Source organism: Portunus trituberculatus, chromosome 2 (genome assembly GCF_017591435.1).
Source record: "Portunus trituberculatus isolate SZX2019 chromosome 2, ASM1759143v1, whole genome shotgun sequence".
NCBI lineage: Eukaryota > Metazoa > Arthropoda > Malacostraca > Decapoda > Portunidae > Portunus > Portunus trituberculatus.
The window spans coordinates 946361-963853 of NC_059256.1; the positions used below are offsets into that span (position 1 = coordinate 946361).

The following is a 17493-nucleotide window of genomic DNA, read 5'->3' on the forward strand; positions in this document are numbered from 1 at the left end:
TATGCGGATGGACCCAAATACCTTCTACGATTTACTGGAAAAGTTTAAACCTTTTATAACCAAGCAGGACACCTGTATGAGGGAGAGCATTTCACCTGCAGCACGTCTGGAAGCAACGTTGATGTACCTTTCCACCGGGTGCTCCTAGTTCCCTTCAATACAGTACAAGAATTTAAAAACAGAGTCTGTCTGCAATCATTCCTGATATGTGCAAAACCATCTATGATGTGCTTAAGGATCCATACTTAAAGGTAAGTAATGCTTTTTTATGAAGGTAATGAAAATTACTTGCATAATGTGAAGTACATCCCTACAGTTGAGCATAGACGCGAGATTAATTACATACATTATACATCTTGTTAGGTGTATGTAAAAAGACCTAAGTGCTTGGTGTTTGGATACTCGTACATTACCCACCTTGAGACGCAACCCATCGAGTAAAACTACATCTTTACACATGTGTAAAGTTGTTCATGAATATTGTTTCTAAACCTGGGACAAAGACATACTATGACTGTTACTTTCACAGCTTTATTGTAAACATATTGATGCCACTTTCAATACAGACAAAATTATGGTCGTACATAATTAGCCAACAACCTTGGATGAAAAGGTGAGCTTCCCTAATTTTCCCAGATAAAGTACCTCAGAAATTAGTTTCTGTGCATGGATCCTATTTTCTTCATTCATCTTTCGCAAATCATTGGTAACAACATCACCAAAAGCACTTTCTTCATTGCTATCCTCCTTCTCCGATCGAGATAGTTCTTTCAGTTGGTGAAGCGCTTCTTGAAGCACCTCATGCCTCTCGTCAGTGAGTAAAGACCTTTTTCTCCCTTCGGTAGTTTGAGTCTGAATGCGTGAAGACTCAGGCGTTGCAGGTCGTACATTATCATGCGATGTACTTGGGACAGGTGTGACAGGCGTTGGTGTTGTATGGGTTACAGAACCATCTTCATTTTGTTGAAGTATAGGATCATTGAATATCTGAAAATAGATAAATGCCATTAGTGTATGCCAACATGTATTATTGTTTTAATTTCCTGTCACACACACACACGAGAGAGAGAGAGAGAGAGAGAGAGAGAGAGAGAGAGAGAGAGAGGATAATATATTATATATATCGAGAATGCTTAAAAAACTTTAATAACATTTTTCTCATTAACAGATACCCCAAACAGCGGAGGAGTGGAAGTGTGTAGCAGAGGGGTTTTCCAAAAAAATGGAACTTTCCTAATTGCATCGGAGCAGTTGACGGGAAGCACATCCTGATAAGGCCACCACCTGATAGTGGTTCCTTCTACTACAACTACAAAGGAAGCCACAGCATCGTGTTAACCCCTTCAGTCCGGGGAGGTATATATACGTCATGGTGGCTATGCGCGCCAGTCCGGTGACGTATATATACGTCCAGAAGCCTTACCTCCAGTCCGGGGACATTTTATTACGTCTTGCAGGCCATAAGCGTTTTAGATGAGTGTACCCAAGAAAACCAGCAGCCATTCGTTCTCTTAGATATGTATATTATCTAGGAAAATGAATATATGTAACTATTATATCGCAGACAAGAATAAGTTTTCGCATGAAGGTTTATTTTATTCTGTTTCGTCAGCTTTAGCAACCACAGCCACCAGCTCACAGACGAGAGAGAGAGAGAGAGAGAGAGAGAGAGAGAGAGAGAGAGAGAGAGAGAGAGTCACTTATCAGTGTCACATGTCTCTCTCTAATCCTATCCTCTCTCTCTCTCTCTCTCTCTCTCTCTCTCATAGTGTTTCCATTCGTAGTTTTTTGCAGGTTTTCGTGTGTGTGTGTGTGTGTGTGTGTGTGTGTGTGTGTGTGTGTGTGTGTGACATGTGAAGCTCTCTCTCTCTCTCTCTCTCTCTCTCTCTCTCTCTCTCTCTCTCTCTCTCCATTCGTATTTCAATTCTCTTCTCTCTCATTTCGCGCGTTTGAAATAATGTATATTTTGCATGACAGGTATATATAAGGGGACTCTTTTCAACAATAAATAACAGTGTTTACCGCAAATGAGATGCTTCACTCTGATATAAGACGCTTTAGGCTATCTGTACAGACAGAAATATGGCAATTCATGATTGCTACCAGGCCACAGCCCTCCACCTCCGACTTCACAGCACTCCCCTCCACCTCCGCCTTTCCCTCACAGCCCTCCACCTCCGACTTCACAGCACTCCCCTCCACCTCCGCCTTTCCCACAGCCCTCACAGCCCTCCACCTCCGGCTTCACTGCACTCCCTCCACCTCCGCCTTTCCTCACAGCCCTCCACCTCCGGCTTCACCACACTCCCTCCACCTCCGCCTTTCCCTCACAGCCCTCCACCTCCGGCTTCACCGCACTCCCCTCCACCTCCGCCTTTCCCTCACAGCCCTCCACCTCCGGCTTCACCGCACTCCCCTCCACCTCCGCCTTTCCTCACAGCCTCCACCTCCGGCTTCACCGCACCCCTCCACCTCCGCCTTTCCCTCACAGCCCTCCACCTCCGCCATCACAGCACCACCACCCAAGAGATTCAGGGAGAAATCTCCCGAATTGTAATAAAAAAAAAACAATAAAATATAAGTAAAATTTTGTATTGTTTTCCTTTTTAGCATAGCAATGGGAAGTGTATTGTAACATACAAATATTTTTACACATCCTGATATACAGTATGTGATGAATATATTGAGTTTATGGCTAAAACATTGATTATTCAATACTAAAGCTTCAAATCTTGGCGCGCGCGGGCCGCCCAGATGGAGCGTGGTGCATGTTTTCTAACTTCCAGGGCGAATGGGTTAATATGGCTGTCTCCAATGCAGACTCAAACTTCATATATGTTGACGTGGGCATTAATGGAAGAGTGTCGGATGGTGGAGTGTGGGATAACTGTTCTCTCAACCAGCATATTGAAGCAGGATCTGCGGGTATGCCAGATGATGAGGTACTCCCTAACAGCTTAAAAATATTACCATATGTGATCGTTGCTGATGATGCATTTCCTCTGAAGCGTCATATCATGAAACCTTTCTCTCATCAAAATCAAAACCTTGAGCAACGTGTTTTCCTACCGACTGTCAAGAGCTCGACGCACCGTAGAAAACGCATTCGGAATACTTGCTAAAAGATTTGAAGTGTTTCATAAAGCCATTAACCTTGAACCAAAAAAAGTTTTAAAAAAATAGTTCTTGCTTGCACTGCACTACATAATTACCTTCGCAAAGCACCTATCACCCCAAATTTGTGTTCGGATGCAAATATAGAAAACACTGAAGAAATCCCTGGCATGCTACCGCTCGAGTATGAGGAACACACCTCCACCATCAACGGCACAATTGTACGCGATCTGTATATGAAATATTTCAATGAGGAAGGTTCTGTGATCTGGCAAAACAGACATACATGAGGCTAAGTTACATTATATATATTATAAGTAAAATTATAATAGTAATGTATCATAGAAATCACCAATGTTGCATATTGAACATACTTTACATTGCTTTGTTGACAAATGTATTATAAAGGTGGATTGTGGCAATAAAGAATATATGGCCATGGTTTGGGTTTTCATTTTCTTGTTTTCTCATTCAAAGACAGGTAAATAAACAGATATACGACAATTACGTACTCACCTCATGATCAGACACTTCTTCAGGCACATGAGACACTTGGCTATCCATACTTGAAACGGATTCTCTCATGCTGTCGCCATCGTTGAGGAAGCAGAGGTCATCAAAACACCATAATAGATGTAAATGTCATAAGCACCAGCCCCCGATTTCTTTGATTTCTCCAGTTTTCGTAGCTCTCTCCTATATTGACTACGGATGGATTCTATTTTTTTCTTCACTTCAAAAGTAGTAACAGATAATCCTATTCTATTAAGTCCTGCCGTTATTTCATTGATGGCCGCGACACGTTTGTTCCTATCATTGTACACATCAGCCTTGACATTCCATAAGCATGGATTTTGCCAGTATAATTCTATTAGTAGCAGAGTCTCTTTTTTGTCCCAGTGCCAACTTTTCTCCTTGACTGAGGTACTGCTGACCATGTTAACAGGACAATTGAGAACTAGTGAACTGACAAACTTTGAAAATCCTGTAACCAAAAGTGACTTTGTTCGTCGTGTGCCTGGCAGCATCGTATATTTCCACACCAGACAGTGTCTGACGCTTCGATGCTGCGAACACGGACAGTGTCCAGTACACCACTTGGTGCTCGCTTCTGACGTCATCAGCGAGCCTTTCCGCTTTCCACTGGTAATTGGTAACAATTTTGTCCGTCAAACATTGTTCAATCGTGTGGACGCACCTTAAGAGGTAAGAGTGAAGTTGGGGCATGCACTATGCAGTTCTTGGCTGCACTCACTCATCTCCTGACATGTCAGCCTTTGAGCCTGAGGTGAATAGAGTCCACCACTCTGGGACGCAGTGCCCACTTTGGAATCCAGGTTACCACAGTTTACCTACCTAGGAAATGGGTCACAAATCCCGGAATTAAACCTGGTACCGATCACTGTTGGATGGACAGAGCCACAGGGTTTAAGGTAGAATTGCTCAAGAAATTTCTGGCCCGACCAGGGATCGAACCCATGATCTCTCAGATGTGAGATGAGCGTGCTAACCACTGCACCACAGGACCACCTCTCCTAACCTTTATCTGAATAGAGTTAAGTTCCAAAGCAGCAGGTGGTTTTATATGTCAGTGTTCCTTATAGCCTTAGCCTAAAGAGCCATTTCCTACAAGGCAGCAAGAGCCATTACAAGTACTATAACTCCAGGCCAGAGTGGACCAAGGGCCAATGATGGATAAGAGGTTGTTCCACACTATTGGAAAAATGCATATCTCCTCAACTACATAAGCAGTTTATTGTCCTGACCACAAAAGAGTGCATATTTCTGTCTTACCACTTGCCGCCTTTTGCCGTCAGACGATCCAATGTAGTACAGAATCTTGCCTGCAAGTAGAAAGACACCAAAAAATGACAAAATATAAGCAGAGTTGGAGCAGAGCTTAATCAGGTAATGACTCTGGCTATCTGTCACTCCATTTTATAAAACAATAGGAAGAGATATTGATCAATGCCTATTGGATCATGTCAGTAAATGAGTCTGTGTATACTTAGTTATGGGAAGGGGATTTCAGTGTGGTGGGGCAGATTCCATTTATTTCAAATATTCTTCAGATACCGTTTGATTAACGGTGTCTTGATTGATTGTTCTTTTTAACAATGGAAGGGCAGAGCATGTGAGACGGTCATGGAGTAGCTGTGGTATGGGAGTTAGTGTGAACTCTATACAGTGTGTAGAGGGTACATAGTCAGTGATGTCATCACAGATGTTCAGGATTGGGGAACTGGAGGGGAGTACAGAACGTTACATGCTCAACTTGTACAAGTAAAGAACAACAACAGCAAGGAAAAAAAAAAAAAGGAAATCTGTCCGTGGATGGCGGGGAACTGGAAGAGGCGGAACAAATCTGCTATCTGGAGGTGGGAGAGGAAACAGCAGCAAAGATAAGAGCGGCCAAAGAGGAAAAAAATGACAAGTCTGTCTGTTCCCCTGAAAAGTAGAGCAAGGGTGTATGAGGCCTGCATAAGGTCTGTTTTACTGTATGGGTGTTGAGTGAAAAGCTGTTAAGAGTTCTGACAACACGTGACCACAAAACCTTGTTCTATATGGCTGGTGTCAGAGTCAAGGTGGCTGCAAAGTGAGGCAACAGAGAGACCTACACGCGAAAAATGAAACAGGAGAACAATGTACAAGACTCACGTGATGCATCCCACTGGAAGTTTGATGCTTTTCTACGGATGAATTTTCTCTCTGGTTTTGTCTCGCCGTTGACAAAATTTCCACTTTGTAAGACAGAGATTAGTTTCTCATAGATGGTGTTGTCCAACTCAAACTTTTTGCTGCATCTGGTTTCATATTCCTCCACACACAAGTCAGACCTGTAAGAGAATTAAGAAATCATTGTAACTTACCCTAGTAAGTGTGCAATGATCAGGGTTCCTCTTAGGCTGTGCTGTCCACCTATGCGTGACTTACGGTGCACTGGTAGCAAGGCTCAGATTTCATCCAGAGTTGGGGATGTCAAACTGATTTGTGGAAGCACATTCCCAGAAAAACATCCATTCACAAAGCATAACACTAAATTTAGGTTGAGACAGAGATGACAAGAACAAATGACAACGAAACCATAGACACAAATGTGTGAAACGACAATATACTAACGAGCTATATAACAAACAGAACCCCAAAAACAAAGGGACATGAAGTGAAATGGGATGGGCAGCACGCATCACCACACATAGTTGGACAGCACAGCCTAAGAGGAACCCCGATCATCGCACACTTACCACGCTAAGTTATGATGATCTCATAATTCCTCATCGGCTGCGCTATCCAACAGTGTGACGTCATGCATGACTGTTCGTGGCCTCATCCCCAACATAACAAAAAGGTTGAAACACCAAATGTGCATACATACATACATGTCTATGCAAGAAACAATAAACAACTAGAGATCAAAAATAGATCACTACATACTCTCAGCCCATGATTTCAGAGTGTTCTGTCCAAGGCAACCCACAGCTAATATGGTCTTGTTGTAATGTTTAACAAAAGTAGATTCACATATCCAACCAACTGCTTGTTTAAACCTTACCCACACCATTCCTGTTCTAAATGCTGTAGAGGTGGATGCAGACACAACTGAATAGGCATTAAACCAAGCCTTACTTATACCAGACTCTCTCACTACATTCTTGACCCATCTAGTAATTGTGGCCTGTGATGCTAGCCCAAAAGGTTTCCTGGTTGTTAACAACAGTTTATTTTGATCTGGTCTTATTCTCAGCTTCTTTGTCAACTGTAAATATGTCCTTAAGGCATCAACAATACAAAGGTTAACATTCAAAGGAAGACCACTAAAACTTATTTGTTGCAAATGATGTTTGACATTAAAGGTTTAAAGTGGATCACCAATTCTAAAAATAATCTCATTCTGGGTAAGCAAAATATTCCTGATGTTTGAAGCCTTTGCCAAGACAAAAGCATGAATCAAACTGTCAAAAGTCTTTAGTAGCAAATCAGGATCCCATGTAAATCCATCCCTAGGCAGTTTTGACCATTGTTTCACACAACGTAAACACCAACTCCATCAGGCAGCCACTGTGAGCGGCCACACGTCTGAACCCTGGAAGTGTCTGCCGTGTTCTGAGTCTTGCTACCAGCGCAGCCAATAAGGAATTACTAACACATTGCATTGTTTCAAGCAAAAAGTGGAGTTTGTAGCAATGTTTCATTCCTCTTCAGTGAGTGGATCAGGTACCAACCTGATCCACTCCCAGGATATAATAAGCCACACTAGCCAAACCTCTTGGCACATTCAGCCTGAAGCTGTTCCCTGAAGAGGAACGAAACGTTGTTACAAACTCCACTGGAGAGTTCATCGGGGCTCTTACTGTTAATAACAATCATTTAATTACACAAATAGAAAAGACAAAGAAAACACTTAATAATGCTGAGGTTGCTCATGCCTTTAACATCATCTGTAAAACAGAATATATATATACATATACATATACATAAATATATATGTATATATATATATATATATATATATATATATATATATATATATATATATATATATATATATATATATATATATATATATATATATAAAAACTATATTTATAAATATAAATATATATATATATATATATATATATATATATATATATATATATATATATATATATATATATATATGTTCTCCCTTAATGCATGGGGAAAGGACTGAGAAATTGTGCCCATAGATCAATATCGCACTAATCGAGTAATAGAACTCTATAATAAGAATAAGATTGGGACCAGGACCCATCAAGAGTGACCCCCGAGACCACCCCATGACTGGCCTCAAATCAATCATTCCTGAAATATAAAACATTATTATTCCACATTCATCAAAGCTCTTACTTACATACTGTGGCTGGACAGTGAGCCTGAGATATGAGATGTTGTGCCAAGCAGGGCGCCGTCCTCGACTCTGTCCTGGTCTGTGGAGCAAGGAAGAAAAGGGGCCATGATGGAGCTCACTGAAACAGATGAGAGAGACAGAGAGAGAGAGAGAGGGAATGAATGGGGCAGTGTGTCATCCAGGAAGCCTCCACATACTCTGGACCTTGGCCTTGGGGTGGGACATTGAAAGTCTTGGTAAGGGGGAAGAAGGTCAGTGCCATAGAGGAACAATACACAAACATTGCACTCAAACAAATATCAAACACAGACCAGGTTAGTATTTGTTTTACTGAAGTGTAAGCATATCTCCATTAAAGCCTGTCTTATGAAATGCGTGCATTCACCCACACCTGCATTCCACTAACCCTCATCACTTTTGGAGAAGTATTCTTTGCTTAAAAATCACACACATTTTCCAGTAAACAACAAGCAAAGATAGAGCAGTGCGGCAGCAGCCATTCCTCCCGCTGATCGAATCCGAGGCACTTGGTGAGCACCGTGTGCCACCCAGAACAGTGACCTGCCTCACAGGTGCCAGAGAGTGCAGGTGCAGACCAGCAAACAGTGCTTCTCAGTGACAACACCCAGCGTGACCAATGACACACCACTGCTCCATAAGCAGGCCAGTGTCCCTCAGTAAGGTTCCTTTATTGCAAAAACTACTGCATTGACAAAATATAGGATGTACCTTTTTCTCAAAATTTTGCCTTAAAAATTGTCATGTCTAAAATTGTCCTGTGTCTAATATGCTAAGTTGAGACTTCCAATAAGCTTATCATCTGCCTGATGGTCACTAACCTAGCTCACCATTAGTACCTCTACCTACCTTAACTACATGCATCATTAATGTATTGCATGCATTTTTATTATTATTAATATTAAGTTTAACAAAAATGAAAGCAATCTAATCTGTGAGGACGTGATGCATGTTTACAAATATGAGCCGATAAGTCAGAACCGTGACTCAGTGCCACCTGAAAGTGATGAATGACAACAAGTTCATGATCATAAAATTGATAGTAAAACAAAAGAAGAAAATAGACAAAAATTGCAAGAGAAAATAAGGAAAAAAATAAATGAACCAGCCACAACAAAAGAGATAACAACATAATGGGTGCCATGCAAAGGCAATCCCCGACAGTTAACAATTAACACCCTGACGGGCCTCGCCGTTATGGCCACAGGAGGAAAATGATCAAGCTACACAATCTCCTACAAACTACAAGTGGTAGATTATTCTAAGGAGCATGGCAATAGAGCAGCAGCAAGGCCCTCTAGGCCGCCACCTACAGAAAAAATTGTACGTGTGTGGCACGTATAAAGAGCACAAGGAAAGGTAAACGTAACATTCGTTGCCCAGCCTCACATTGGCCACAACTTGAGGATGACATTGGTTGGTTGCAAGGTTGAGTTTTGTTTAGTATCCTTCGTGGGCCACGGTGTAACGGATACAGCCGTGAGTGTAGTATTGGCAATGATACTCAGTGTAAACAATCCAACAGCGGGGTTACCATATCCACCCGCCATCAACGCTATCAAAGCATTTTCAGAGTTTTTTTATGTGATTCTGTTGATTTCAGATCTCTTTTGCAATTCACATTACTTCATGTAATCCTCCCCCACCCAAAAACCACAATTTCCCAGAGGCCCCATGAGATTGTTGAGAATGAGAAGCAAGCACAAAATTGAATTTAAAAAACAATCATAACTTGAAAAATATTAGTCTGTGACAGAAATGACATACCATCAAACTGACCATGTTTTCTGCTTATATAATGTGTTGGCTACATTGCCCTCAACAGTATAACCTTAAATACACTAAAAACTTTTTCTTTTCCTGAAACTGACCTGCTGAAATGTGGATGTGTCTTATAAGCCTGTGCGTCCTACAAGACGTCAGATACAGTGAGTGAGCTTTGACTGCCTGGGTTAGGTTAGGCCAGGGCAGGTTTGGTTAGGTTAGGTTAGGTCAGTTAGTGGTTGTGTTACCTTAGTAAAGTTAGGTTCATTCCACTGAGATTAGTTGGTTGTCAGTAAGGTTAGCTTCATCCATTTAGCTCACTCAATAAGGTTAGGTTAGTTTGTAAGGAGTTGAAAGCTGATTCCAGTAGCTGATGCAGTTTATTGACACCTTGAACATATACACAAAGTTATAAGATAATAAATGCGAATCCTAAAAATCCTATGCAACCATATGGTGGTATTTAAAGTAACAGGCAATTATTACACTTGTCTTCTTGTACAATAAATGTTAAACATAATACTACACTCATATTTGATCAAATGCCATATCACAAAATCATAGAAAAAGAAGATTAAAATATCTTTGTAAGTTTGTTTTAGTCACCGTCAATCTGCTCCGTTCTCTTCGGAGATTGTGTTGATTGAAGGGGTGACTCAATCAACGTTACAAATACTCCCCCCGCAAGAGAGTCCCTGCCTAGTTAAAGATCAAGTTTCTCTGGCTGTCGAATGAGCCGTCCTGCGCAGGATGAGGCCAGGCGAGGTCTATCTGCAGAGACTGGTGTAGGAGGAGGTGCACATGAGTGGTCTGACATAGAAGTATGGCCATCAACAAGGGGCGATGTCGATGCAGATTCCTCTTCCTCTAAGTAGGCAGGCTTTAACGGTCGATGGACACCCAGTCGCTGCGTCCGGCTATGCTGAGATGAAATGCCTTGGAGTTACGCTCCAGGACGGCGTAGGGTCCCCGGTAGGGGCGGGTGAGGGGTGACTTGTGAGCATCGTTCCTCACGAAGACAAACTTACAGGCTTTGAGTAACTTCGGGAGGTGCCGTGTGGGCAACTTCTTGAGTGTCTTGACGCATGGCCGGTACTTCCCCACCACCTGGCGTAGTCTGGCGAGGTAGTTGCCATCTTCAGTGGTATAGAATGATGGAAAGAACTCTCCTGGAACAACGAGGGGCTCTCCAAACACCATCTCAGCAGGGGAGACGCGTAGTCCCTCATTGGGCGATGTCCGGATCCCAAGGAGGACCCAGGGTAGTTGGGCCCTCCAGTTTGGTCCAGTACATCGTGCCATCAGCGCAGCCTTTAGGGTGCGGTGGGTTCGCTCTACCATACCATTGGCTGCTGGTTTGTATGCCGTGGTGTGATGGATGTTTGTCCCCATTAATTCTCCCAAGGACGTCCACAAGTGAGAGATGAAAGCAGGACCCCGGTCGGAAGTGATCTCATCTGGAACGCCAAAGCGGCTGATCCATCCATGTAAGAGGGCTTCTGCGCAGTCTTGAGCGGTAGCGTTTTTCATGGGGATTGCCTCAGGCCATCGTGTGGAGCGTTCTGTAGCGGTGAAGAGGTATTGTGCTCCGTCTGATGGTGGAAGGGGACCAACCACATCGACATGAAGATGTCCAAAACGACGTTTGGGCTGGTGGAATTCTCCTGTCCCCGACTCAGTGTGGCGGCTGACTTTGCTGGTCTGGCAGGCGAAACAGCAACGTGCCCACTGCTTTATATCCTTATTCATTTTATGCCAGACAAATTTTTCCTTTATCAGATGGGTGCTCGACCGTCCAGATGGATGCAACAACCCATGGATGATGTCAAAGATTTGGCGGCGGAAGGGCTTCGGGATGAGAGGGCGTGGTCGACCGGTGCTGACATCACAGAGGATGGTGCGGCCCCTGTCTCCGAAGTTGATGTCCTTCCATTGGAGTCCGGTTATGGCGGTGCGGTAGGCTGCAGTCTCAGGGTCGTCCTCTTGGGCAGTTGCTATCTCATCATAGTTAATTCCGAGGTGGACCGAGTTTATCTCCACTCTTGAGAGGGCATCTGCCACTGGAATCAGCTTTCCGGTGGTGTACGCGATGGTGCAGTTGAACTCGGCGATGCTGGACAGTTTCCGCTGTTGTCGGTTAGACCAAACATCACCCAGTTTGGAGAAGGCGTGAACCAGTGGCTGGTGGTCTGTACGGATGGTGAATGGGCTTCCTTCAAGGAGGTGTTTGAAGTGACGAACAGCTAGGTATACAGCAAGTAGTTCTCGGTTGAAAGTACTATATTTTGCTTCTGCTTGTCTTAGTTTCCTACTGAAGAATCCCAGCGGTCGCATCGTACCCTTAATAGTCTGCTCGATGACTGCTCCAACAGCGACGGAACTTGCGTCCGTGGTGAGCGTGAGAGGAGTCCCGGGGCAGAGGAAAGAGAGAGTTGTAGCTGCAGCGAGGGCGGTCTTAGTCGCCTCGAAGGCTTTCTGCTGTTTTGGTCCCCATTCCAGCTTCTTCGGCTTGCCAGCTAGAGAACTGTAGAGCGGTTCCATGATTTGGGCAATCTTCGGGAGGAAACGGTGGTAGTAGTTGACCATACCTAAGAATTCTTGGAGTCTTTTGATGGTGGTGGGAGAAGGAAATTTCGAAACTGCATCCACCTTGCACGGGAGAGGGGAGACTCCAGATGGTGATATCTGATGGCCAAGGAATTCCACAGATGCAGCACCAAAACAGCATTTGTCTTGACGCACCACTAGGCCATTGTCCTGGAGTCGTTGCAGAACGCTCCAGAGATGCTGGAGGTGTTCCTCGGTGTTCTTGGAGAAGACCAGGATGTCATCCATGTAGCAGGCGCAGAATGGAAAATCACCGAGGATGCCATCTATTAGGCGTTGAAAGGTAGCCCCTGAATTTCTGAGTCCAAAGGTGGAGTAGTTGAATGTGTAATTCCCGAAAGGTGTGATGACTGCAGTCTTGGGTATGTCCTCTGGGGAAACTGGAACTTGGAAGTAGCCTTTTAGGAGGTCGAGCTTGGAGAAAATCTTGGCCCCATGTAGATTTGAAGTAAGGTCCGCCATGTTGGGAAGGGGGAAGTGATCTGGTTCCGTAACGAGATTGAGGCGTCTGTAGTCGCCACAGGGCCGCCAGGTTCCATCAGCTTTCTTGACGAGGTGAAGAGGTGATGCCCAAGGATTTGATGACCTCTGACATATGCCCATTCGTTCCATGTCGGCGTAAGCTTGCTTTGCTGCTTGAAGCTTCTCAGGAGAGAGGCGTCTAAACCTGGAGTGAATGGGAGGGCCTGTCGTCTTGATGTAGTGGAAAATTCCATGTTTTTTTGGGTTGCCAGACTTCTGACAAAGTTCTGGTCGGAATACTTCAGGAAATTCTTGGCTGAGCGTGTCATAGGGTGTATCTGTCCTCACCGAGCAGATTTCTGGGTGCCAGTGGTGGCAGCCAAGGGGTGTTGAGCGGAAGGTTGCTACATCCAGCAGTTTACGGTTGGTGACGTCGACGAGCAGTCCATAATGACTTAGGAAATCTGCTCTCAGGAGAGGTGTCTTGACATCGGAGATGATGAAATCCCAGGAAAAGCTGCGTTCGGCTGCTTGAATAGGGATGGTTCGTGTACCGTAGGTTGGAATTGTGGTACCGTTGGCCGCGATGAGCTTGATGTTTGATGGATGTGTGGACGGGCTGTATCTATCTTTTGCCGTGGCTGGGAAAAGGGAACGGAAAGCTCCCGTGTCCACCAAAAATTTGCGGCCGGATAAGACGTCTGTGACGAAGAAACCCGAAGTAGGTGAAACAAGTGCGTTGGTATTCCCGACTCTGGGTTCCGGAGGGACCACCACTGTGGTCAGCGGTGACCTTGTTAGAAGTTTTTTGGCCACTGGCAACTGGGGGCGCATTTGCGAGCTCCAGCCCCAAACTTGAAATGGTAGAAGCATAGGCCATGGGACGGGTGATGGCCGGAAGCACCTGGTTTGCGGTCACGGGCCTGGTTGTTGGGCATCCATTTGCAAACGGTAGACTTGGCTGCATTGGTGTTGGGGAGGTCTTCAACTACCGCAGAGCAGACAGCGTCAGGGATGTGTGATGCCTTTGCAGCATTGATGAGATTGTCCGCCTTCTTTATGAGGTCTTCCATAGGGCTGTCATCAGCTTCGTATAAGGCGGCTCTCACAGACGAGGGAAGACATTGCAGCCACAGTTCTCGAAACAAGTCTACATGCCGTGGTTTGTTGGTTGTAGGATCAAGGCCAGGCATTGTGGCTAGAGCTTGCATCTCGTTCCACGCTGCATGTGCTGTGGTGTCTCCTAGAGGTATTTGTGGAAGATTTAGGAGACGTTGTGCCCGGGCACTAACAGAGAGTGTGAATTCTTGCAGAAGATACTTCTTGAGGTCTTCGTAGACGACGTCTTTGTCCTGGTTGTCTAGCCATGCAGCGATGCGAGGGAAAAGTTCCTCAGGGATGGCCTCTAAGACGTAGTCGGCCTTGGTGCGTGGATCCGTGACTTTTCTCAGCCGGAACTGGACCTCCACTCGCCGGAACCATGAAGTAGCTTCCTTGGAGCAGAAGGGTGACAGCTTCACTGCGATGGCGTGCACAGAGGGTCCCATGGCGTCAGGCTTCTTCTCGTCCATCGTTGAGGGGTAGTTCCATGTCGAAGGGTCACCAGTTGTAAGGAGTTGAAAGCTGATTCCAGTAGCTGATGCAGTTTGTTGACACCTTGAACATATACACAAAGTTATAAGATAATAAATGTGAATCCTAAAAATCCTATGCAACCATATGGTGGTATTTAAAGTAACAGGCAATTATTACACTTGTCTTCTTGTACAATAAATGTTAAACATAATACTACAATCATATTTGATAAAATGCCATATCACAAAATCATAGAAAAAAAATATTAAAATATCTTTGTAAGTTTGTTTTATTCACCGTCAATCTGCTCTGTTCTCTTCAGAGATTGTGTTGATTGAAGGGATGACTCAAGCAACGTTACAAGTTTGGTTGCGTCACTCAGGTCAGTACAGATATGCCAGTAAGGTCACCTTAGTTCAGCTAGGACAGGAAAGTCACTCAAGCTGATATGTCAATGAGGTCAGCTTAGTTCAGTGTTGTCAATAAGATCAGCTTAGTTCAGTGTTGTCATTAAGATCAGCTTAGTTCAGTGTTGTCAGTAAGATCAGGTTAGTTCAGTGTTGTCAGTAAAATCAGCTTAGTTCAGTGTTGTCATTAAGATCAGCTTAATTCAATGTTGTCAGTAAGATCAACTTAGTTCAGTGTTGTCAGTAAGATAAACTTAGTTCAGTGTTGCCAGTAAGATCAGCTTAGTTCAGTGTTGTCAGTAAGATCAGCTTAGTTCAGTGTTGTCAATAACATCAGCTTAGTTCAGTGTTGTCAGTAAGATCAGCTTAGTTCAGTGTTGTCAGTAAGATCAGCTTAGTTCAGTGTTGTCAGTAAGGTCAGTTTAAGCTGGTTAAGGCAAGCATCAAAACTGCATTTTGGGGATTTTTTTTTTTTTTTTTTCACTTCTGAATATTTCTTGCTCGCCCGGTGCTTGAGACCAAATATTATTGTTCTATGATGTTCACTTGCAAAAACTAAATGTCATTTCTCCCAGGAAGCCTTTTTTAAATGTCCTGCACTCTTGCATCATTGCCTGAGTCACAAGGAAAAAAATGATGTATCACTCAATGTTTGGTTCAACATAAGAGATTTTATATGAATATTTTTTTCTCTTGATAAATTTCACACTCTGGCGTCCTTACCATCAGCAAAGACAGGAACTGTGATGCATTCCTTCATTGCGAGCCAGTGTTTGCCGAGGCGTGGAGGGGAAAGGGTCGTCACGTTTGTGACTGTACTTTTCAGTAATAGCATCCTTACAGGCAGGAATTGACGAGATTTACAACCAGAAACTTCAATAAGAAGCAATAAAGCAGACAAGACGAGAACCAACCACAGCTGTCACTGAGAGCTGTGATAAGATACATATGAAATACGTGTCATCATAACTACACATGGGCCATGCAGGCCCTGCCTTGCCCAGGCAACGTGCTGTCTAACCCAGCCACCACCACACTGGCTTGTCTAGCTTCACACATGTTGTAAGCTGCCAAAGCACTCGTTTCAAGACTAGCTTTACCATCACAACTAGCCTCTTATCATTATACAACTCAGAAATAAGCTTGATAACAACACTATTACAAGATATTATTTGGACACAGAGGTATGAAGTTGAACCAGAGAAGTACAAAATAACTTCACAGTGTTCCTGTCTCATGTCAACACACTAGTGAAGACTCAGAGATGTCCAGACCAGTCGTAATGTAGCAAATCGCCATGATTTTGCTGATGGTGCCTTTCGACACTGACTTAAGAGTGAAAATTATCTAGAAAAGCAGGGAGGTGATGTATTATCATCCTATCAAGCTCCAGGAAGTCACCATTGTATACACAATCATGTGTGAAAATTTCATGTCAATCAGATGAATAAAATAGTAAAACAACGACAAAGTGAAAAAAATCTTTAGGAGCGAATATCTCTTTACACTTCAAACATTTTCTCTAAATCAGTATAAACTCTGGTCAACTTTTGTTTGGAATCATTTCAAATGCCATTTTTGTTGGGAATAGATTTTGATAATGTCAATAGAAAATGAGATAAAAGAACATTTTTAAAAATCTAGAAAAAAATCTAAAATTTTCCTTTGAAATAAAAGAAAAAAGATAAAATCATTTTCCAGCAAAAGTTGCATGCTTGTGCAAAGTTTCTGTTATTTCCTTTAAAGCAATTAAGTGAAAAATGAATTAAGAGAAAATAAAAGACAAAAGAAATGTGAGGTTTGTATCCCTAACGCCATTCACCCAAGCTTGATGAAATTTATACAGTGACCTCCATGTGCACCCAAACAACAACTTACCACTCTTACCATAAGCAAAATGTGACTCGTGTTAAGTTAATTTGCCGCGCTCCTAAAGTCAGAAACGTCAGTCTAGTTTGGGTCAGAAAGATCAGTTTTGTTTAGTTTGGTTGAGTCAGTAAGGTCAGTTTACTTTGATTGGTCAGTTCAGTTAACTCAGTAAGGTCAGTCCAGTTCAGTTGGGTATGTACAGGGGGGTTAGATGAGTTAGGTCAGGAAGGTCAGTTTGGTTGCAAGGTCAGTGAGCTAAGTATTTTTAACCCCACACATATGCCTCACATATTTGTCACAATCGCTGTTTTTTTGGGGCCGGCTTACAATCTTTCTCAGACGTCACATGATCTAGATATTTAACAGATTGTTGATCAAATGTGCATTTAATGAACCGTGCCATTCTCAGACCACAGCGGTCTCCTGCAGGGAACAGTCCCTCCAAAGCCTAGCTACTGGACCATATCTCAGGGACACTTGTGGTCAGGGTTGAACCCTATTGCTCAGGAGCTTTACAAGTGCACAAGAGCTGCAGTTAAGGTCTCACTGTGACTGTGTCTGCAGATGTGAATGGCCGCAGCCATTCACATCTCTCCTGGCCTGTGGTGCCGGTGGCTGGCCTACCACCTAGAGCACATGCTTTCTCTGAACTAACATGCATGAGGTTTAAGAGGGATGTGTTGGCACAGATGGACGACCACATCTGTGACAGATACTGCCAGATCATGCCAGCACTCTTTGCTGACGTGGGAGGAGCCTCTGACACAGCTCCCCACCAAGGGATCCTCTACAAGCTGGCCAGCATGG

The 17493-nt window shown here is 43.6% G+C and overlaps 2 protein-coding genes across 8 annotated transcripts in view; both read right to left on the reverse strand.

Annotated features, from left to right (window-relative positions):
- The window catches only part of LOC123507220 (zinc finger protein 567-like), a 67258-nt gene that overhangs the window by 5437 nt on the left and 44328 nt on the right, over positions 1-17493 (reverse strand). For 5 of the 7 annotated variants that reach the window (XM_045259950.1, XM_045259969.1, XM_045259932.1 and 2 more), the window contains 3 exons: positions 7988-8102; positions 5773-5951; positions 4909-4958 (listed from right to left, as the gene is read on the reverse strand). In XM_045259950.1, the coding sequence (XP_045115885.1) occupies positions 4909-4958; positions 5773-5951; positions 7988-8102 (344 nt within the window). The remainder of the gene's footprint in view (positions 1-4908; positions 4959-5772; positions 5952-7987; positions 8103-17493) is intronic. The other 2 variants (XM_045259978.1, XM_045259960.1) reach the window with 1 other exon arrangement.
- LOC123507302 lies at positions 516-4900 on the reverse strand. The gene is made up of 2 exons (XM_045260059.1): positions 3631-4900; positions 516-987 (listed from the first exon to the last, which is right to left on the reverse strand). Exons 1-2 carry the CDS (start codon positions 3697-3699, stop codon positions 589-591), a joined length of 468 nt encoding a protein of 155 aa, XP_045115994.1. The 5' UTR covers positions 3700-4900; the 3' UTR covers positions 516-588.